Here is a 24,375-nt window from a genome sequence, read left to right as displayed (position 1 = left end):
TAATATATTTTTTTTTTTGCTTTGATTTATTCGATTTTTCGTGGATTTGTTACATTCAATTTGGCTTTTTGGCTAGACGTACATTTAAATATACGGCAAACAATATGTACTAAATAATTGATGTATGTATTTAGTAACAGCTTGTAAATTAACGAGCTTTCAAACCACAATATACGATATAGCATTAATTTAATACAATAAAATTAAATGCTTTACGTCACAGCAACTGCTATCATTTGTTTTCAGATAAGCTCTGGTTATTTGTTCGGCGTTAATATGCTTTCCGCTTGCTCTAATTGAAACAATGTATCTGTATTGAATAAATAACTCAATAAGGTATATTAATATAATCCAAAGATATACATATATATATATATATATATATATATATATATATATATATATATATATATATATATATATATATATATATATATATATATATATATATATATATATATATATATATATATATATATATATATATATATATATATATATATATATATATATATATATATATATATATATATATATATATATATATATATATATATATATATATATATATATATATATATATATATATATATAATTTAACAAAATCTTCCATAATTTTCCCTATCACTTACTTAAAATAAAATAAACCGTCATAAAGATGGTAGATAAAAATAAACGTTTTTTACCATGTTATTTAGATGCATGAAACGCGGTATTTTCTCGAGATATGACATGAAAAACTATAATCTTCCACATGTCGCTGCTTTATCGGGCATCGGATTTTTGCATGAGGTAAATACAGCCTTCAGAATCTGTAACGGCGTCGTTAGGGGAGGCCATTTTGATTTTTCGCGCCGCGCGGAGATTACGGTGGCTATTTTACTACCCCCCGTAAATATTTCAGGAGTTACGTGATGTGGTAGCGTTTCAGGCGCGATAAAAAATTGAAATTTGAACTGCGATAACCTTATATTTATAAGCCAAAAGGGCCTCTCTGAAATTCATTTACAAACCGACTGATACGAGAGAAATAAGGAATATAATTATATACCAGTATGTTTTATTTATTTAATAACAAAGAGAAATATTTGCGTTATTAATATTTACATAAATACTATTTCTGTGTGCCTTAGCAGCTCATTATTAGAAATACGTTATTTATTGATTTGGCGTTTAATTTGTAGAACTCCATTTTAGTTTATGTATTAATATTAAATCAAACACAGATTTCTTGAGCCTACTAAGTTTTAATTTATTAACAAAAACACATAAAAAATTATATAGGCGAAACAATTGTCACAATATAATTTTTATGTGTTTTTGTTAATAAAATACAATTTAGTACACTCAAAAAAAAAATGTTTGATTTAAAATTAATGCATAAATTAGAAATAGGTATCAAATTGTGGAAGAGTGGGTTCAAATTGAGAAACTCTGACTCAAAGGTCCGTGACACAAACCACGGGACCACAACCCGACACATATGAGTAAATTAATATATTTTTATTTATTTTCTATCAGACACATAATTTTTTAACGTACGGATAATAGATTAGATTGATAAAGACATAGAAAGGAGAGTGAATGCTGGGAACAAAGTGAATGGTGCACTGAAATCAGTTATAGCAAATAAAAACCTATCAGCGGAAGCTAAACTGGCAGTGCACAACGGAGTCCTGGTTTCAACTCTAATGTGTGGAAGTGAAACATGGAGTTGGCAAAAGAAGGATGAAAGTAGACTGAATGCAGTCGAAATGCGATCTCTCAGAAGAATGTGTGACAAAATGATGTATGATAGATGTGCGAATAGTGAAATAAGGAAGGAACGCAAAGCTGAGATAAGCATTATCGATAAAATTAAGTAAGGTGTGTTGAGATGGTTTGGACACGTAGAACGAACGAGTGAGGAAAGAACGGTAAAACAAATATATGAGGCGAATGTTATTGGGAAAAGAAGCAGAGGAAGACCGAGAAAAACATGGCACGATCAGGTATGCCAAATACTTGAAAGTGGTCAGGTTAGGAGTCGTAACAATCGGCGGGTATGTATGAGGAGATGCATGAACGTGGAAGAGGCGAAGAATGTTTGCAAGGACAGAGTGGTGTGGCGCTCTATTCTCTCTACCTACCCTTACTGGGAAGCGGCGTGATGGTTAATTAGTTAGTTAGTTTCGGATAATATATTAACAAATATTATATAATAGGTATCTTATATCCGTTGTCAGGACTCTCGGCTACCGTTCTGGAGGTCCCGGGTTCGATTCCCAAGAAGGTTTCTAATAAATATTGGTGATTTTTCCTCTGTAATATTTGTTCAATATTACCCTGGACTGGTACCTGAAGCGGAGGGCTGGTCACGTTTCGAGTGCCATTTGCGAGTGTATTTTGAAGAGGAAGACCCTTACCATATATTTCTTTGTTTGCCCAATAAATGACCAAATGCCAACATTTTTTAAAAACTCTGGCCTCGCTTATTCCCCTCCCTACAGATATCCATCTCATCCTGGCGAACCCAATTATCTACAAACTTTTAGTTATTTTTTTTTAATTGAACGGATCACTCATTTTACTCTCATAAATTAAAATTATTACACCTTGTTCCATATAAAGGCCAAATTATGAATTATCTTGAAAATTTAGAAATCCAAAAAAACCTAAATTCTAATAATAATTTATTAAATAATATATTGTTTCAAAATTCTTCACCTTTGCTTTCCATTTTTCCTTTTTCAAACTCCGCCCCTTGACTAAACCCTTCCCCTTACTTTGCCCTCTCCTTACTTATAGAACAATTTTATTTTTTATATTTTAGCTATTATACAGACCTGAATCATGGAAGTTTAACTTCTGAAACATGTAGTCTATAATAAAACTCAAGTGGTAAAAAACAAGTGTTTTCTTTAATCATTGGAACGGAATTAATTTATAGTTTAATAATAAGTCTATCGTATTTTATAATTGAGTAATATTATTTAATTAACTTGACATTGCTAAAAGCTTACTTATTGTAACTGCAGACAGTTGGTAGAATTCCATATTTAATTGTTGGGTAATATATCCAAAAGAGTTTGTTTGTTGTTTAATAATGTCCTAAGAAGACGAAACGCGTCACGTATTAACATATACATAAATAAATGTAGAATTCAATCCAACAAACCGTGTTTTATTTTGGATATATTACGCAACAATTGGTAAAAATAATATATTTTATATGCAATGCCATTATATATATTTTTTTTAATATTCTATGTATGTCCAAATTTTTGTTCCTTAATTCAGGATTTGCCCCACTTAGAAGTTACGTAAATCTTGATTTCATAAATTTATTGATGTGCGTTATAAGGTTATAACTCTTACGCACAATACAGGCAAATTAAAAGGAAGAATGTATGTAATTGACGTTAATTTATACGTACCAACATTAAAAACGTAGGCACTTTACGTTTTTCTGAGTAGCCGAATAAATCCACGATTCGAAAACAGATAAAAGCTTCAGATAGAGATTAAACTATATTCACGATGAGCTAGAATTACTTCACATACTTACATTATTATCTAGCGGTCCTCAACCTTTGAGTCGCTGTCATATTTTTTTTTAACATTAATTTTATATATAAAATTCCCGATAAGTAATTTCCCTTTTTCATTTTGGGACATGAAATAATAATAATATTAAAACCTTAAAAGCATATAATAAAAAATCACTTATAACCCTTATCCGCACCCCAATGGTGCATAGGGCACTGCGTCATATAAACGCAGTGTTATCTTCATCGTTTACACATGAAGGAAAGGTGATCAGCCCTCCGCTTCAAGTACCAGTCCAGGGTAATATTGAATAAATATGACAGTGAAAAAATCACTAATATTTATTCTACCCCCCTTGGGAATCGAACCCGGGACCTCCAGAACGGTAGCCGAGCGCGCTGACCATTACACTACGTTATTACGTACATTACAGTCGTTTTCGAAACTAGTCGTAAATAAAATAAAACTCAATTAAGTGGATTTTTCAAGTGTTTAATTTTTATTAAAATAATCATGTCTTTCCACAAAGTTAATGCCGAATCAATATATAATATACTCGAAGGTTCAGCTAGGTGAAACGTTTGAGTACTTGTGGTAGCCAGAATTTAACTCAGAACTCATATAGGCGTATAATGGCCCTACTCCATCGTTTAAGTCCTAATCTCTTCTGACTTTATTACGTTCATGATAGTAAAGCTCATTTTATTATACAATATGTGAAATCATTAGCTTTTCCCTGTAAATGTTTACCAAACTCACTTTAGCCTTAGCAGGTATCAGGAAATGAGTAAAGTTTTTTTAATTACCTTTAAACTATAGCTACTTGACACAAAAACATAAAATTTATTTAAAAAACAGTTTTAAAATATAAGCAGGTATTAGGAAATTAATAAAGTTGTTACGTAATAATAAAAATATCGAAATCTTTTAGTACACAACCATGATTTACGATTAACACACAACAATGGTTTGATGGTCCCACGAATTAACAGTAAATATGGGAGTCGAACACTGCAATATTTTTTATTTGATTTTTACAAATTTTAACTCTTAAACGCTACCATGGGTACTGGAGTACCCCACAAGATTTTAAAAACCCAATATTTAAAAAAATATCATAACCACACTTGCGCCATTCAAGCTAATCTCTAATTATTAGTTACTGTGACGAACTGTCCATCGCACGCTAGTATCGCGCAGGTACAGACGTGTGGGCGGGTGTTCCGGGGTACTCTAGAACCCCACGGTAGTAGTTGTCAAAGTTTATTCAAATTCGAAGGCGGCTGAACTTTGTTATTTATTGGTAAGTTTTATTAAATATTATCCTTGTTTCAAAAAATTTTAAAATTATTTCAATTTGTTTTATTTGTATGCCTAAGTAATAGAACATTTGAGTAATTACAAGAAATTAATTGATAAATTTATAGTTTTATTTCTAACTCATAAATATCTACGGGGTACTCAGGTACTCCGCGGTAGTATTCATGCCTATAAAGTTGAGGGTAGTGTTCTAGAGTTAAACGAACATATTTATTTTGTTGCTGACGGAGGTTAGACGTCAAAACAAAATATGGAACAAAGGTAAAATAAAGGAATGGGTGTAATGGGAAATAAAGGAGTGGGATCAAGAGTTCATTTTATGAAAATTGTAAAATGTTCAAATTCTTAAATTTTCTATATTTTTGTGTGTTTATTAGGTTCAAATCGTTAAAAACAATAAAAAAAATGTATTCAAAAAAGAACTCCACCGACAAGACACATAAGGTGGCTTGGTGGGTCTCTCCAAAAAATACTTTAAAAAATGTTTAAAATTGTGATTTAAATAAATGTATATAAGACATTACCAAAAACTAGTGCTTGATAATCGGCTGTCCAAATTTAAAACACAGTAAGGGACATTTTTATTGTAGTACGTTTTTTTTTGCATTTTCGTCTACTTAGTCCATAAATGCAAAAAAAACATACTACAAAAAAATGTCCCTTACTGTGTTTTAAATTCGGACAGCCGTAATGTCTTAGTAAGATAAAACACGTCACATATTATCGTATACCTATATGTAAATAAAAGTAGAATTCAATCCAATAACCGTGTTTAATTTTGGGTATATTATCCAACAATTCAAAATGGAATTGTACCGACTACTAACCAGGCTGCAGGTACAATAAATAAATTAATAAAGCTGTTCAAATTTACAGTAGTGTCTAGTTTTGTATTCATAAAAATATTACTTGAAAGTTCCTTAAAAAATGAAATTCAATTTCAGAAATGTACTTGTAAAAATTTCACAAATTCTCAACTGATTTAGTCCACCTCCGTAGTGTAATGGTCAGCACGCTCGGCTACCATACTGGAGGTTCCGGGTTCGATTTCCAGGGGAAGGTCAAATAAATATTAGTGATTTTTTCACTGTAATATTTATTCAATATAACCCTGGACTGGTACCTGAAGCGGAGGGCTGATCACCTTTCCTTCATGTGTTAATGATCACGATAACACTGCGTTTATATGATACAGTGCCTTATGCACCATAGGGTGCGGATAAGGGTTTGAATGAATAATACATTAATACTTTTAATATCTTTAAAAAATATATATATTATACTTGTTTATTTTGTTTGTTTATTTTTAAACGTTTTAAACCTGGTGTTTTTATGTTCGATATGCGTACGAGTACGAACGCATATCGAACATAAAAACACCAGAGCTAGACTCTGTTCCAGGGCTGGGAAAAAGTCTATAGAAAAATGTCAATTTTCGCACCCTGTAACTACCCAGACTACATATTCTTCTTTAAGTATGTTGAGATGTCAATAAATGTGAAAAAAAAAACTCTCAAGTAGAGAAAACGCAAGCAATTGTTTTGATTTTTGGCAACAAACTGAAGATACAAAACATACCTAATTTATTCAGGATTTGTAAGAAGACATTAGCAACTTCACACAGCAGCGACACAAGATGTAATAAAACTACGATTTTTCATCTCTCTCATAGATGTTTACAAAAAAAATCTATGATAAATTTGTAAAAACCAAATTACTTTAGAAAAAAACATGTTGAGCTATATTCTATCCGTACTTTGCATGACCAAACTGTCCTACCTGTAAATTCTTGCACCCTTATTTTTATATTCATCTACCCCTGTCCACAGTCGTGTATATCTTCATACATATGCAGGAGTGTACAACCTTGAATCATTCATCCCCCGCCCGCAAGGGTGGATGCCATCGCAAGAAGGCACACCTTCCATTTACGACGCCTGAATGTTTTATCGCCAAAAAGAACAACACAGTTCTTTAGTAAAACCGTGTGCGACCCTTATTTTTAGACCGGTTTAAGATTAACTTAATAAAATGTCACGAATTTATTATTTTCGGCGAAATAAAAATAAAAATTTGGATATTTTATAAAGCTCCTTTTCGTAATAAACTACCTCAAGGGCGCTTCATTGATGATGAAATTGATGAGGCAATAGGGTATAAAGATCTATCAGATTAAGTGGTCTCTTATTTACTAAATATGATAATCTAATAAGTTGTATTATAAGTTGTATTATTAGACAAAAAAATGAACTTTGTGACAAATCTTTACTGATGTATTAATTTTAAATCAAACACAGATTTTTTAAGTCTACTAAGTTGTATTTTATTAAAAAAAACACATAAAAAATTATATTATGACAATTGTTTTTATGTTTTTTTGTTCATAAAATACAACTTAGTAGACTTAAAAAATCTGTGTTTGATTTAAAATTAAAACATAAATTAAAATGGAGTTCTACAAATTGAACGCCAAATCAATAAATAATCTTTATTGATGTAAGATGTTAAATTCATTGTTTCTGTTGTATTGTTTTTAGGGATCAACTTTTTTCAATTATTATTAATTTTACATATTCACTATCATTTTTAAGATATATAAACTGAATTTGGTATAAATTCTACTGATAAATATTTAATAATTAATATGATTTTTCTTTTGTTACAGTTTAATTTTGTGGGAAAGCTACTGGGACCCAAAGGAAACTCGCTGAAAAGACTACAAGAAGACACAATGTGCAAAATGGCAGTTCTAGGAAGAGGTTCTATGAAGGACAGACAGAAGGTAAGCAATGTTAGATTTTCACATCTCAAAATATAGATAAGGAAGAAAATAGAAGTCCGGGTATTTACATGTTATTTACTGTTATTATATATATATTTATATATATATATATATATATATATATATATATATATATATATATATATATATATATATATATATATATATATATATATATATATATATATATATATATATATATATATATATATATATATATATATGTATATATATATATATATATATATATTTATATATATATGTCCTATATATATATATATATATATATATATATATATATATATATTTATATATATATGTCCTAGGATGCATAGCGCCCTATGATGCATAGGACACTGCATCGTATAGAAGCAGTATTATCTTGATCGTTAAATCAACGAAGGAAAGGTGATCAGCCTTCCGCTTCAGGTACCATTCCAGGGTCATATTAAATAAATATTAGACTGAAAAATCATTAATATTTATTTTGACTCTCTTGGGAATCGAACCCGGGACCTCCAGTTTGGTAGCCTAGCGCGCTTAATAGTACACTATGGAGGCTGACATATAAATATATATATATATATATATATATATATATATATATATATATATATATATATATATATATATATATATATATATATATATATATATACATTGGCCCATATTTTTTTAAAGATGATTATGAATGTTATGGTCAATGGAAAGCGCTGCAAAACCATTATAACTGACTTATTAGTACCTCAATTTAATGGCATTGATGTGACAACGCTGTGGTTTTGACAAGATGGCGCAACAAGCCACACGACGAGTGCCACCATCGACATATTGCGGGAAATTTGAATTTGTATACCTCTTAAAAAAACATCCTGTCGAAATGATTAATTCAGCGTTTTGTTGTATATTTTGCAGGAAGAAGAATTAAGGACCAGTGGCGACCCCAAATTTTCTCATCTGTCTGAGGATCTGCATGTGGAAATCAGCGCCTTCGCCACGCCTGCAGAAGCACATGCTAGGATCGCATATGCCCTCGCAGAAGTCAGAAGGTTCCTTGTACCGGTAAGGACATATTTCTTTTTTTTTAAACAATTTTTTATTATTTAATATCAGTAACTGGATTAATCATCCAACGGTTGATATGTCAATAGGATGGGAATTTAACCTATTCGCCTACCTTGGCGGTAGGTATGTTTTTACATTTGCAAATCAGTCGCAGTTTTAACCACGCCCCCATCCGTGGTAGTTCATATTATAAAGATACTAGATTAGACTAGATTATAATATGAACTACCACGATATCTACAAATCAGTACAGAAAGCTTTTTGTATTGCATTATTTCTTATAATTTTTATACAAATTTACTGACGACACTTGACCAAAGATGGTCCCTATAAGGATAGAATAATCCTTTTGATTGAAATATCAACTAAAATCAGTTAGAAATCAAAACTTTAAATCCCAGGTTTAGTGTTTTATTAAGTTTTTTTTTATGTTTTCTTGTTAATTTATCACATTTCTGATCTAGAGACACGATAAAATACGTGCATAATAGTTATATGTACCATATTTATTGGTATAACTGTAAAAGTTACAATTTCATGAGATTTTATTTTTATAACTCTGTTGAATTTGAACGCCGTTGACGCCTCAAACACGCGAGCATTATGATTGGTCGGACTGATTTGTAACACAAAAATTAATATGTTTAGTGCGCTGTACCTTTTTCTGCATTTCAATATTATTTCTATATTTGTTCGCGTTTTATCAGGTGCAAAATATTAGCGCCTCATTGTTTGACAAATCATATCACCTCTCCTCTGGGCGGGGCAACTTTCTTACTTGCGGGGATATATTCAATTAGTGTCTTTGTATACATGTTTTGAAAAAAAAAACTGATATGCGGATGGTTTAAAATTCTGTTATTTAATACCGTTATTTAATTTCATCTTTCTTGACTGTTAGGTTAGGTTTGGTAAGATTAGATACCGTTTTCAGTTCCCCTTCGTGTTTATTTGCAATTACGAATCTATGTTGACCCAGTAGAAACGTGATATAACAAAAATTCATCTCATCCAATTTATGAAAAGAATTTTTTAAATTATTTGAGCTTCCCAGAAAATCTTTCTTAGATTTCAGAATCCAACTCTCAACTCTCGCGAATTCTCAACTTTAATATTTTCGCGAAATATTTTTATAAAGTTTTAAAAAGTTGCGAAAGTAATTAACTTGTAATATTTGAATATTACCCACATACATTTTTAAATTTTAATTTTAGAATTTTACGGATACGAAAATATAACATTCTAAATATTTTCTTTTTTCAGTTATCTTTGTTGTAATTTGTTTTATACATACAAATAAAAAAGTAAAAAAAAAAATATATTTTTAAATTTTATTAATGAAATCAGCAACTGATTAAAAGGTGACTTTTTTTGACATCTCAAAGAATAATATGGAAAACTGAGTATTTACAGAGATTATGACCTGTAATATGCTGGTTAAGTAAATGATCGTACCCACGTGCAATATTCCCCACTCTACTCATGATTGACAACCACACTTCTCAATTTTTTGTACTCTTAGATATATGATCAATCTCACGGTTCTCATGAAAAGCTCTTATTCAGCAGACAGTTTTATTTGCATGCAAGATTCAAACCCTGAAATATTTTTACATACTGGAAAACGCCTTAAAACATGATTTTATTATTTTATGCAGCTTATAATTTAACCAGTAATTTTTATTCACAACAAGTGTGTACAAATACTTGTTCACAAACTTGTGTTTTCTTCACTAAGGGATTATTTTTCCATAATATGTAAGTATTTGAACACACTCTAATAATTTATATAAGCATTGAGCTAAGAGCAGGTATTTCTTTCTGAAATATCACATAATTCATTAATTGATAATTATTTTTCCATATTTATTCCACAGAAAAAAAAAATAATGACTACCCTCGTTATTTCGCGTTATAAAATATCAAAAGAGATTATTATTTGATTTTAAAAGAGTACACGTAGGCTGTTCCCCAAGACAAAAGAATTCTTAAAATAGATTGAGAATAATAATCATTTACATATTTAATAAGGCAAAGTAATAATTAATATTAAAAAAAATATTAAAATATGATCAAAAAGTTTTTTTTTTATTTAGTTAATTTCACTCCTACACTTTCAAATCGTGACTTAAGTTTGCTTTATTTTTCTTATGTATCATGTTACTTTATTTTGATGTTATTTTTAGTCATTTTTCCAAAGTCATTTTATCCTGCAGAGCTCTAAAGGATATCTTTACTTGAATTCTGAGTATGGATTCTTCGTTACACCACACTATGGGACATTCGCATAAGCGAGGAGAACAAAACTATTTCTACTAAACTTGTCCACATGGCAGTTGCAACGGATATATCGTTCACTCCTTTCAACAACGTCATATATCAAAACTTGAGAATTATCAGTTGTGCATGATTTCGGAATGCCCAAAAAATGTACTATATCCCAGCAAAAGCGGCATATTTTTAACTTAATATTTACCCGCTACAGGGCAGAAAGTGTTGTTTTTGCATTTTGAAGAAAATGTGTTGTTAATTTTTTTTTTTCTTAATATACCAAATATTTTTCAAATATAAAAAAAAAAACATTCAGGTTTTATCTAAAAAGATCTGTTGCACAGTAAAAAGTTCAATGAGTGGCTAGATATTTATTTTTAATACATTTTATTATATTTTTAAACTTAAAAAAATCTAGTTTTTTGATACATGACGTTATTGAAAGGAGTGTGCGATATATTTGATGTTAAAAAAACGTAATTTAAACAACAAAAATTAATTCTAACGTTATTTATGTGTTATCCAGCAGTGACATGCCATAAGTATATGAAAAAAACGCCATACAACTTAGTCTTTGCAAACAATATTCGCCTCTTCCACACTAATGCATCTCCTCACACATACTCGCCGGTAATTACGTCTTCTGACTAACATACTATTATGAATAACATACTTATCACACATAATTTTCTTTTTTTTTTACTCTGCTCCTATTTCCAAGTACATTCGACTCATAAATTTGTGTAACTGTTCTTTCCTTACTCATTCGTTCTCAATACACCTTCCTTAATTTTATCGAAAATGACCTCAGCCTTGCAATTCTTCCTTATATCACCATTGGAACATCTATCATACATCGCACTACAGTGTATTCAGACTACTTTCATCATTCTTTTGCCAACTTCATGCTTTACTCCTTGACATTATGGTTAATAAATAAATTCTGCCAATAACAGATATAAGGATGTTTATTTATTTATATTATCCTCTTTTTATATTTACCTCAGCCTGGCATTCTTCACCTATTTCTCGGCTGGTTTCTTTATCCATAGTTGAATGTTTTTAATTAGCAGAGAGCTTTATATAACGTATGTCAAACGCTTTTCAATTTTTTTTTCTTATACTGAAACATCATTTTAAATTTTTACTGAATTAATTTATTTTAAATTTTAACCAGAAATTTATTCACAATATTTTAACTTCTCAGTACATTGAAAGCTGTCCCACCGCATTCCCAGATCTGATACAGAAGCACCTAGGCTTCCTGACAGACCTTCTCTTCCAAGCATTTTTTTTTAACTAAGTTGCGAAATTTATTGAAAATAACTCCTAAGTACAGTCAAACCCTGATTTGTGAGCAAAGATTTTTACTGAAATTTGTCTTTGTAGCGTGTGAAAGGATCCACAGTGCGCTGAGAGGCTTGTATGCACGATAGGATTCTGAAAAGTCCCTAAAGTTGGAAGGTTTCAGGAAGGTATTACCACCCCCTCCCCCGCCAAAGTGCCTCGCACTGCTTCCTGTACACACCCGAATCCGTACTCTCGTGAGAACTATCGAGTCTGTGATTTCAGCCTTAAAATGCTCTCGAGTCAAGCGTGCAAGTTTAATATTTACACATATAAACTTCATTAAAGATCACACGAGCTTTCAGTTTATAAACCGGATATTGTAACTTCAGTGTAAGTATATGTATGTGTATATATGTATATATATATATATATATATATATATATATATATATATATATATATATATATATATATATATATATATATATATATATATATATATATACATATATATATATATATATATATATATATATATATATATATATATATATATATATATATATATATATATATATATATATATATATATATATATATATATAAATATATTTATATATATATATATATATATATATATATATATATATATATATAAATATATTTATATATATATATATATATATATATATATATATATATAATTTCTTCTCCATGTTGCAATGGATAAATTTAAACTCTGTGATTACTATTTGTTATTTTATTATTATTTTATGCCAAGGACTTTTTGTTTCTCTATTAGAGTGTTCATTGGTGTATTTTTATATTGGACACTGTATTTATGTATTATGTTAAGGGCTTTAGCCGTTCAATAAATAAATAAATAAATATCGATTTGCGTCAGATTTGTGTCAACAAAGTCCATTTAATGATTACAGAAAATCTACATAATATTGCAACTGCAATCATTAAATTTGCATACGTTAATTACGATATGCAAATGATATATATATATATATATATATATATATATATATATATATGTATATATATATATATATATATATATATATATATATATATATATATATATATATATATATGTATATATATATATATATATATATATATATATATATATATATATATATATATATATATATATATATATATATATATATATATATATATATATATATATAATATGTGTGTGTGTAAAAGTAATAAGCAAAAAGAGGAGGGATAATTTAATTTTTGAAACGGTGCAATAAAATGTAACTGTAATGTCCTCGATACCCGCCCGGGACCCAGGATATCGGGTCTGCGAGGGGAACACAGCCAACTGTTATCTGATTTTAAGAAGTGAATTCACTCCGTTTGAAATTGATTTAAATTGAAAACAAAACCCATTTCGTAAAACTAGGTCAGGAAATTCAATTCTCGAAAGAAAATCTATCGGAAAATTTAAAGAATCTATTTCTTAGTTTACTTCAGTAAAGTATGCCGGTCATAAATATTGATATATTTCATATTTACATTTACATCTTTATAGAAATACGGTATAGTGTTTGAAAATGATGCGGCATGCATCGAAACACATGTCACAATTGAATTTAAGAAAAAGTGGTATTTACCAAGTAACTTAAATTAAATAACATATTACCACCAAGTGACTGCCAAATCGATTGATGATAATATTTTTATCACTAAGATAAACGTTTGTTACGCGTATAGCTGTCAATTTATTTATTTTTTAAATTTTGGATAATTTACATAGCGCCATTTTCTTAAGCATCTTCTAGCGTAGCGCGGCATTTTCATTATCTATGTTGAGATATCAATTTATAAAAAAGGCATTAGATAGAACTTGGTCTCTTTATTGGAGAGAACTGAGTTATTAATTTTCAGATTGGAAAAGTAGAAATGACAAAAAAAAATAATTTTAAAATGTTTTTTAGCCATTTAAAATAATGAAAAGCTTTTTTTAAATTTATAAATAAAATATTTGTGATTTTTTTATTAGCAAAAATACTTCAATTTCATACTATTTCTTTGAGCCTAAGCGGCTCATTATTAGGAATATGTATCAACTTGTGGTAGAGTGGGTTCGAACCGTGAAACTATGACTTAAGGGTCCGCGACACTAACCACGGGACCACAACCCGACACAGCGAGTTTACTCGCCGATTTTATACGACCAGCTAGAGCGAGTAAACTCGTCCTCGGATCCTAACCAGTTAAACGTTATTAGAACATTATTCCAGAGATACTTTTGTTTCACCTTTTTATTACATACAAAGGGTTTCCATAACAGCTGATATGATTGCAGAATAATAAAAACTAGGGGTTGTTTCACGCTTCTTATTGGCGGAGGGTCGTAAAGATCCGATTTCGGACTCCCCTGGGATTAAATATACAAACCTTTTTACTAAGGGCCTATAAAATTGCTTAGTCAAAGCTTTACAATCGTTGAAATTCCCATTCACCGACGAAGGGACAGCTTAGCGACAAATTTATTACTCGTTTAAATTTGACAATGGGGGGAGGTGAGGAAAATGAGCCCTTACATTTCAAATGCAGACACAACCTTGAGGAATTAAGCTGAGAAAAACAGCTTTTGTATATTGTTTATTATTCAATTATTTAGCATAGACCCAGTGAACGCTTACATCTAAAATGATCATAACTTTGGTTATTACTGTATAGGATAACATAATGATTTGAATATATACATAACACATTTGAAAAAGGCCACTTTAGAATTCATCACTGTGAACACGACTAGTTTCGAGGAGTACAGATTTACTCAACATTAGGTTAAAATACATACTGACTTTGTATCTTCAAATTTGTAATATTTTTTTTTAACCCTTATCCGCACCCCAATGGTGCATAGGGCACTGTGTCATATAAACGCAGTGTTATCTTGATCGTTTACACGTGAAGGAAAGGTGATCAGCCCTCCGCCTCAGGTACCAGTCCAGGGTAATATTGAATAAATATGACAGTGAAAAATCACTTATATTTATTTTACCCCCCTTGGGAATCGAACCCGGGACCTCCAGAACGGTAGCCGCGCGTGCTGACCATTACACTACGGAGGCGGGAATAAAATAAATGAAGGGTTAATTATTTGAAATAAAATACAAAGATTCATTTATTTTTATGATTTTCTGATAGCTAGTATGATGTTATAGATATGCATTCACCAGCTAGATCTACACTTCATCTTTTGTACCATTTTTGGTTGTTTTTCTATGGTTAACTATGATTGGCTTTATTTTACGTATTTCTTTTAATATTTTGTTTCATATCGCTCACTCCTTTCAAGAACGTCATAAATAAAAAAACTTGATTTTTCAGGAGAACGTTTTAAAAGTTTGAAAATATAATACAATGCATTAAAAATAAATATCAAGCCACTTATTGAACTTTTTACTGTGCGACAGATCTTTTTAGGTAAAACCTGAAGGTTTTTTCTCCATTTGAAAAATATATAGGATATTTAAAAAAAAATTAAACAATACATTTTTTTCAAAATACAAAATCAATACTTTCTGCACTGTGGCGGATAAATATTAATTTAAAAATATGCCGCTTTTGTTGAGATATACCTAGTACATTTTCTGGGCATTCAGGAAACATGCAAAACTAAAAATTGTCGATTTTTGATTGATGACGTTGTTGAAAGGAGTGAGTGATGTGTGTTGCTATTGTTAACCCAAATAAATAAATTGAATTTAAAAAAGCGTAGTTTGTGGATGGGATGCAATTCCTCACAACGCAAACTTTAAATAACATTCAAACTATCATATTATCACCAGTTGATGAAAACATATTTTTATTTGAAACTAGTCACATACTTAAAAGTAGTATTATCCAAATGTTGATATTTTTATAATATTTAAAAACTTAGTCCATGTCCATAGTACAATGCTTAGCGTGTTTATCTAAAGGCTTTGGGTTTGATTCCCAGGGAGGGGGGTTAAAATAAATATTTATAACTTTTCAATGAAACCATAAACATAATAAGAACAGGATCAGAAACAAGAAAAAAACTAAAACAAAACTGAAATAAAAACAAAACTAAATGTCAAAACCAAATCGAAACAAAAACAGAGGTAAATACAAAATAATAACAAAAACACAAACAAAAACAAGGAATGAAAACAAAAACGAAAACAAAATCAACAACAAAAACAGCAAAAAATAAAACATAAAAAAATAAAAATGGCGGATGTAGCTATATTTGAAATATATACAAGGGACAAGGTTGCAATACGGACTTTTATTGCAGGAGGTGATGGCCTCTTGTACCGGCTGAAAACTCAGTCGTACTGAAATTTCAAAACTACAAAGTATCGTTAAATAAAAGTTGTATTTGATGGTTTCAACAATCTGTATTGTACATGTAATAACGTGATAAAAAACAACAGTTATTTCATTGTTATTGACTTAAGCAGTTATTTTATTTTATTATAATTATTATATTCAAAGTCTGCCTCCGTAGTGTAAGTCAGCGTGTTTAGCTACCGTGCTAGAGTGATTACCTTGCCTTCATGTAAGTAACGATCAAAATAATACTGCGTCAATACGATGCAGTGCCCTATGCACCATTGGGTGCGGATAAATATAAAAATAACTATTTAATATCCTTCAAATTCACATTTTCTGCGACGTTTCTGTAGGTAGGTTATAAAGATGGAGAGAATATATAAAGTATAATTGAAAAGATTAATTAAAGTTATATAAGTTGATTCGGACATGTGGAACGAATGGATAACGAGAGAGAGATTTAAAAAGTTGTTAGAAAATAAAGAACAGAACGAGGACGACCGAATATGAAAAAAAAAAGTCAGGACAGACCAGTCTGGCATTCATCTTCTTTGCCAACCCCTGCATGGAAACGCCAATGGTTAATGCCACTGTGTAATTATCTACCAGGATAACATGAAGTACAAGAGACCATTTTTTCACGAGGAAGCACTAAATGCATCGGCATACAAAATGAATGTGTGTTTATATGGGGGAATTACGCTCGACTAACATACTCACGCGATCTCACCGTTACGTGATAACTGCTCAAATCCCATCTAACAAGGTACAAAATAGGTTTACTCCCGCTTATAAAGAGAGAGGCACGAAGTAACGAGGTAAGTTTGTTTATACGACATCATTTAACGTATTTTTTCGTTTTATATTTGCTCCGTTCGTGTCGAAAAACGAGCAGCTTGACACGTGTTTTACGAATTTGTTCACACCCAATACTGAAAATCAAATAATATGAAATAAAACACTGGTTAAAGACCACTTTTGAGTTTACTTATGTAATATTTACAAAAATAATGTTTAATTTAAGTCTTCATTGGTAATACCACTATTTACAATGATTAAAGAAAACACTTGTTTTTTACCACTTGAGTTTTATTATACACTACATGTTTCAGAAGTTAAGCTTCCATCATTCAGGTCTGTATAGTAACTAAAATATAAAATATAAAATTGTTCTATAAATAAGGAGAGGGAAAAGTAAGGGGAAGGGGTTAGTCAGGGGACGGAGTTTGAAAACAAAGGAAAAATGGAAACAAAGGTGAAGAATTTTGAATTACAATTTCGAGGCATTTCGTATTATTCGTTGATTTAAAATTATGTGGAATGCATGAAAAAACGTTTTTCAGTAGTCTCTTTATTGCAGAGAACAGCGTAACTAATTTAAAGATTGTCTAAAATCAAACTCTGAAAAATAATAAGAATCAAAGAATTTCTGTATTAATTTTAAATCAAACACAGATTTTTTGAGTCTACTAAGTTGTATTTTATTAACAAAAACACATAAAAAACTATATTGTGACAATTGTTTCGCCTTGTTAGGGCATTATCAAACGAATGTGAAGATCAAATGGACTACGGTCCTTATGTAGCTATACAATTTTAAGTGACAGTGGTGTTACTAAAAATGTAATGAGATTTTCGAAACTGGTGGTGTAAAATAATACTCAATGAGTGATTTATACTAGTGTTTAATTTTTAATAAATCATTAATTATCTTTTCATCAATTGATTTGGCAGTCACTTTGTGGTAAAATCTATCCATTTTTAATTAATGTTTTACTTAGTAAATACCACTATTTCTTAAAATCTACTGTGACACGTGTTTCGATGCATTCCGCATACGATGTTTGAAAATGATGCGGAATGCATCGAAACACGTGTCACAGTACATTTTAAGAAATAGTGGTATTTACTAAGTAAAACAAATTTTATCTGCTTATTCCTGAGAAAAGCAACGTGGTGGTTAGTCAGTTTTTTTTAAACATTTTTAAAGGTAAGACGCTTGGCCAGAATTTTTTCCAGCAAAAGCGTTTTTTTTTTTTTTAAATATTTACCTCAACCTGGCTTGGATTCCTGACTAAGGGGTGGTTGGTGCCAAGGGATGGAGGGTAATTTATATTAATTAAGTAACTCGTGTAAAAATTATTCTGTCATGGTGGTGGCTTTTACAAAAATTTGACGGTCATTTCTCAATTTGTGAAAAGGTCGCTTAATTTTTTAGCATTTCTCCTCCAAGTGTCGCATATTTTAAATTAAAAAAGGTTTTTCGGGACTCTATTATATTACCTTGGATTCGCACGATCCTTATTTAAACTGGCAGCTTCATTTTTAGAGAATAATCGTTTTACAATTTCTTTGAAAAACTTTTTTTTTAAATTGTATTAAAATATTTTATGTAAATTTATATTATAGTCAGTTAGATTTATGTTAGTCTATTTCACAGTGCCTATGAGATTATTGGTTGGGGTGGTACGAGTAACGCATTATTCAATAGTATTATTGTTGTCCGAAAATTAATATTGAAAATATCCTTAAAATTCTCACTGAGGAAATATTCTACAAATTACAACAACTTTACGCAAAAACAATCCTTACATATCGCTCACTCCTTTCAACAACGTCATAAATCAACAAACAAAATGATTTTTCAGGAGATCGTTTTTATAGTTTAAAAATATAATGAAATGTATTAAAAATAAATACCAAGCCACATTTTGATTTTTTTACTGGGCAATAGATCTTTTTAGCTAAAACCTGAATGTTTATTCTCCATTTGAAAAATATTAAGTAAATTAAAAAAAAAATAAAGTAGACATTTTCTTCAAAATGCAAAAACAATTCTTTCTGCCCTGTAGCGGGTAAATATTAAGTTAAAAACATGCCGCTTTTGCCGGTATATAGTACATTCTTTGGGCATTCCGAAAACATGCACCGCTGAAAATTGACGATTTTTGATACATGACGTTGTTGAAAGGAGTGAGCGATATGCATTTCAGAATTACTCTCATATCATACAAAAAACACATCCCAGCAAATCACAATTGACACACTTTATGGAAACGTACAAAGTTAGTATGTATATATATATATATATATATATATATATATATATATATATATATATATATATATATATATATATATATATATATATATATATATATATATATATATATATATATATATATATATATCCGCCTCCGTAGTGTAATGGTCAGCACGCTCGGCTACCGTTCTGGAGGTCCCGGGTTCGATTCCCAAGGGGGGTAAAATAAATATAAGTGATTTTTTTCACTGTAATATTTATTCAAAATTACCATGGACTGGTACCTGAAGCGGAGGGCTGATCACCTTTCCTTCATGTATAAACGATCAAGGTAACACTGCGTTTATATGACACAGTGCCCTATGCACCATTTGGGTGCGGATAAGGGTTTTATATTTTTTATATATATATATATATATATATATATATATATATATATATATATATATATATATATATATATATATATATATATATATATATATGTATATATATATTAAACTAAATATAGAAGATCTATAAAGTTTTTTCAAAAAATCTTTGTCTTTAGTGCACATCTATTCACTGGCAGTATGCAGGATTCATATTATACTTTTATACTTTTTCTTTTTATGATGTTAAGTGGTTTTATAACAAAGTTTTCTTTAAATATGTCTTCTTGAAGTGGTTACAACCTGTTTTTTGTGATTTGATATGATTTGCTAATAATGTTTCATTCTCTTTCTTTACAGGACTACAATGACGACATAAGGCAGGAACAGATGTGGGAGATGCAGATACTCTCTACGCAGCGCCAGCACATGACTCCCCCAGACTCCTCCCAGAGCGGCAGCGAGGAGACTCTCCCCTTGCTCACCCCATCCCTCGAGGCCAGACAGAGCCACCAAGCGACTCCACAGCCCCACCAAACTCTACAGCCAGCCCTCAACCAGAACCACCAATCTCTGCAACAGAACCACCAAAACATCCAGCAGAACCACCAAAATATCCAGCAGAACCACCAAAGCATCCAGCAAAACCACCAGACCATGCAGGTCAACCACCAGGGCTTGCAGACGAACCATCAGGCCGTGCAGACGAACCATCAGACCTTGCAGCAAAACCACCAAGGCATGCAGACCAGCCATCAGCAGTCGCAAATGCACCAGGTTCAAATGCACCAAGGAGTCAATGGACATGATACTGCTGCAGCTCTTGCTGCCATAGAGCAGGAAGCTGCTCATCATCAGGTCTTGGTCGCGAACCAACAACAGGTGAGATATTATTTTCTATTTATTTATTTAGAAATATTACAGAACATTAACATAAATACATTTACAATAATGAATAACAAATAAAATAGGTTATTGTAACATTCCAATTACAAAATTTCACAAATGTTATATGAGTTAAAAGTAAAAAGCAAGAATAAAACAAAGCAAAAGTTAAGAAGATTAATAGGCAGACTTAATTTAGATACGTAACATATATATATTTACATATAATATATATATCTATATATATATATATATATATATATATATATATATATATATATATATATATATATATATATATATATATATATGTATATGTATGTATGTGTGTGTGAATCAAGCAAAATGAATTTAAAGAATTTCCGTTTATGATTTTTACCTTGTTATGTGAAAATTTTCTATTTTTTTCTATTTTTTTCATATTTTATCGCCAGCCTTAGTAATTTATTCTGTTTTTCTTTAGATATAAAGTGAAATAATATTTTTACGATGTTTTTCTACGAAATCGTGGTATTAAATTTTTACGAGACGGAATGTTTTGATATAATCTCAATCAAATATCATCCAATACGGTATATCGAGTTATCGTTCAGAGCCATAACCGTTATTTCAGCCGATGTAACGGTCAATGTCTGGAATGAGGTCGTTTGGCAGAAAAGCAAATCGTAATTGAAAATTCTATGAATTTACGTTCATTGTTATGACGTTTATTAAAGTTATAGTATTCATTGATTTGACATAAACTTTGTGGAATGACATGTGTTTCTCTCAAATTAGGTAAACCAAACGTATTAGTTTATTTTTTATTTTCATTTCGATTCTGAGAACACAAGCCTAGGCAGTATATAGACATTGTCTTATCTTTCAGGGAAGATTAAGACCCATATGTATTATTGCATGCGCCTTAAAAATATGAACTGATTTCTAAGAATCTGTGTACTTTTTCATTAAATATAAGAGTTCCTGCTTAATAAAAAGCTTCTTCATCTCACCAATAGATGTCTTTAGTGAAAATTCTAGTGTTTCAAGTACAATGTTTCGAAATATTATCATGTATATAAAACTTCAAAGAATTTGAGTTGCGTGGTTGTCAATCATGGGTAGAATTGGTGAATGTCATACGTGTGTAAAGTAATCAATCATGGTTGTCAATCATGGGTAGAATTGATGAATATCATACGTGTGTAAAGTGATCACTTTAACCAGCCTGTGATTGTCGTTATCCCTGTTATGATTGACTTCCATTTTTCACTTCATCTTTATAGAGATTAAAAGTGTGTTATATATTTAGACCTAATAGAAAATAATCACACCTTTTGACTGTGACTGCTAATCAACACAAAAAATAAAGCCACTTGAGATCTACCCAAGCTCTTTTGCCTAGCTGTCAAAATATTTAGAATTTTGTCAAGTGGATAGTGTTTTTGTATTAATCAGTCTTGATAAAACAGTGCTTAACGTTTCACTTTGTTAAAAATCCCTGCCAATGTACTAGCTGTCTCCGCAACAAACTGGCAAAGAAAATAAACAAATAAGCCCTCCAGTGATACGGTTAGACAATTAAGATGTGACGCCGGAGATTCCCCATGGCTCTGAGCAGGGCAAACATAGTTTGCAGAACACCGAGTCAACACGCTTGGTTGAAAACGCTTTTAGTTTTGCAGTTAGCCTGGCCAACCCCCTAGAGCGGAGGCTTCGCTAACCAACCAACCCCCCTCTAGAGTAAACACCGCAGATGGACATTGTTTAACTTTAAAAAAATATCTACCCTTTTAAATTATGTATTTACGCGAATAAACTCAGATGTTTATTTTTTCTTTGACATCTCAGTATAGATAAAGATAAACATGTAAGTATGGGTATTTATTAGGTATTTATGACCTGTCGTAGGTTGGTTAAGAGATCACTTTACATACGTATAACAGTCACCGTATCCGCACTGCTCATTTTTTTGGAATTCCTAGATATATTGATCAATCTAGTGACAATGTACATCGCTCACTCCTTTCAACAACGTCATATATATTAAAACAGTAAATTTTCAGTTGTGTATGTTTTCGGAATGCCCATAAATGTACTATATCTCAGCAAAAGCGGCATATTTTTAACATAATATTTACCGCAACTGGGCAAAAAGTGTTGTTTTTGCATTTTGAAGAAAAGGTATTGTTTTATTTATTTTTTTAATAAACTGAATATTTTTCAAATGGAGAAAAAACATTCAGGTTTTACCTAAAAAGATCTGTTGCACAGTTAAAAGTTCAATAAGTGGCTTGATATATATTTTTAATATATTTCATTATATTTTTAAACTTTAAAAACGATCTCCTGAAAAATCTAGTTTTTTTATATATGACGTTGTCGAAAGGAGTGAGCGACATGTGGGTTCACAACAGTCATCAATGTTGGATTGAGGAAAGCTTTCATTTAGCAGGAGACCCTTTTATTTGTATCTTCATCTTTCTTGAGACTTCAAGTTGTAAAAATATCTCCTATGTGGAGAAAATCCATATTCGTGAACAAGTATTAGGACACACACTTGAAATAAGTAAAGCAATTAATAAAAGCCTGCCCATAATAAATAAACAAAATTACAAGAAAGTACACTTTTACGAATATTCCCAATTTGATTCATTTGTCTTCTTTCTCTCCTTCAAAATAGTATATTTTAATAAATGTCAGACCGTAATAATCTCATTTTAATTACCTGATGATGGAACGATCATTCCGCAACCGGTAGTCACAATTTAGTGTTTATTAATGTGGGATTACACAAAGTGAACGATGAATGATAAGGAGAGTGTTATGTCTTCAATGTTCCCCATTCATTTTATTTTTGACATCTCATCAAAGATGAAGAAGAATATAGAAATCTGGGCATTGACGGGGCTGACGACCGTCATAGGCTGGTTTAAGTGATCACTTTACACACGAGTAACATCCACCAATTCTACCCATTATTGACAACCACATTTCTCAAATTCTTGGAAGTTCTATATATACATATGTATTTGATCCAATTTTGAAACGTTGTTCTTGAATCACTAGAACTTCACTAGAGACATCTATTGGTGATATGAAAAGAATCTTTTCATTGAGCAGAAACTCTTTTATTAGTATGTGATTATCTGGATCATAATCATAAGTTCTGTATATATGTATATGATCCAATTTTGAAACATTGTTCTTGAATCACTAGAACCTTACTAGAGACATCTATTGGTGAGATGAAAATGAAAAATTCCTTATGTTCTCAACTATCAGCTTAAATGCTAGTACTTAATTTGATTACATCCTATCAGAAATAAGATTACACACCTTTTGTACGTTATTAGTGCCAGAAATGCGCACCACATCGTCGCCACCGCAGCCCTGTTCGAGAGCGGGGAAGGTATATTTATTGTTAAGGGCCCCAGAAACCTCCCTTGGCGGTTTTAATAAGTAAAAGGTAGTAGTTACCAACTTTAATTGTATTCCCCCGGCAT

General features: G+C 30.6%; 1 protein-coding gene across 1 annotated transcript in view; it reads left to right on the top strand.

The window, feature by feature from the left end:
* LOC148311993 (uncharacterized) overlaps positions 1-24,375 on the top strand; it is a 379,515-nt gene that overhangs the window by 286,051 nt on the left and 69,089 nt on the right. The window contains exons 4-6 of the mRNA XM_088277982.1: positions 7,514-7,630; positions 8,546-8,692; positions 20,366-20,887. Of these exons, the coding sequence (XP_088134108.1) occupies positions 7,514-7,630; positions 8,546-8,692; positions 20,366-20,887 (786 nt within the window). The remainder of the gene's footprint in view (positions 1-7,513; positions 7,631-8,545; positions 8,693-20,365; positions 20,888-24,375) is intronic.

Source organism: Brachycentrus maculatus, unplaced genomic scaffold (genome assembly GCF_059751285.1).
Source record: "Brachycentrus maculatus isolate JH-2025_06_01 unplaced genomic scaffold, ASM5975128v1 h1tg000053l, whole genome shotgun sequence".
Classification (NCBI taxonomy): domain Eukaryota; kingdom Metazoa; phylum Arthropoda; class Insecta; order Trichoptera; family Brachycentridae; genus Brachycentrus; species Brachycentrus maculatus.
This window is presented reverse-complemented; position numbering and strand designations above follow the sequence as displayed.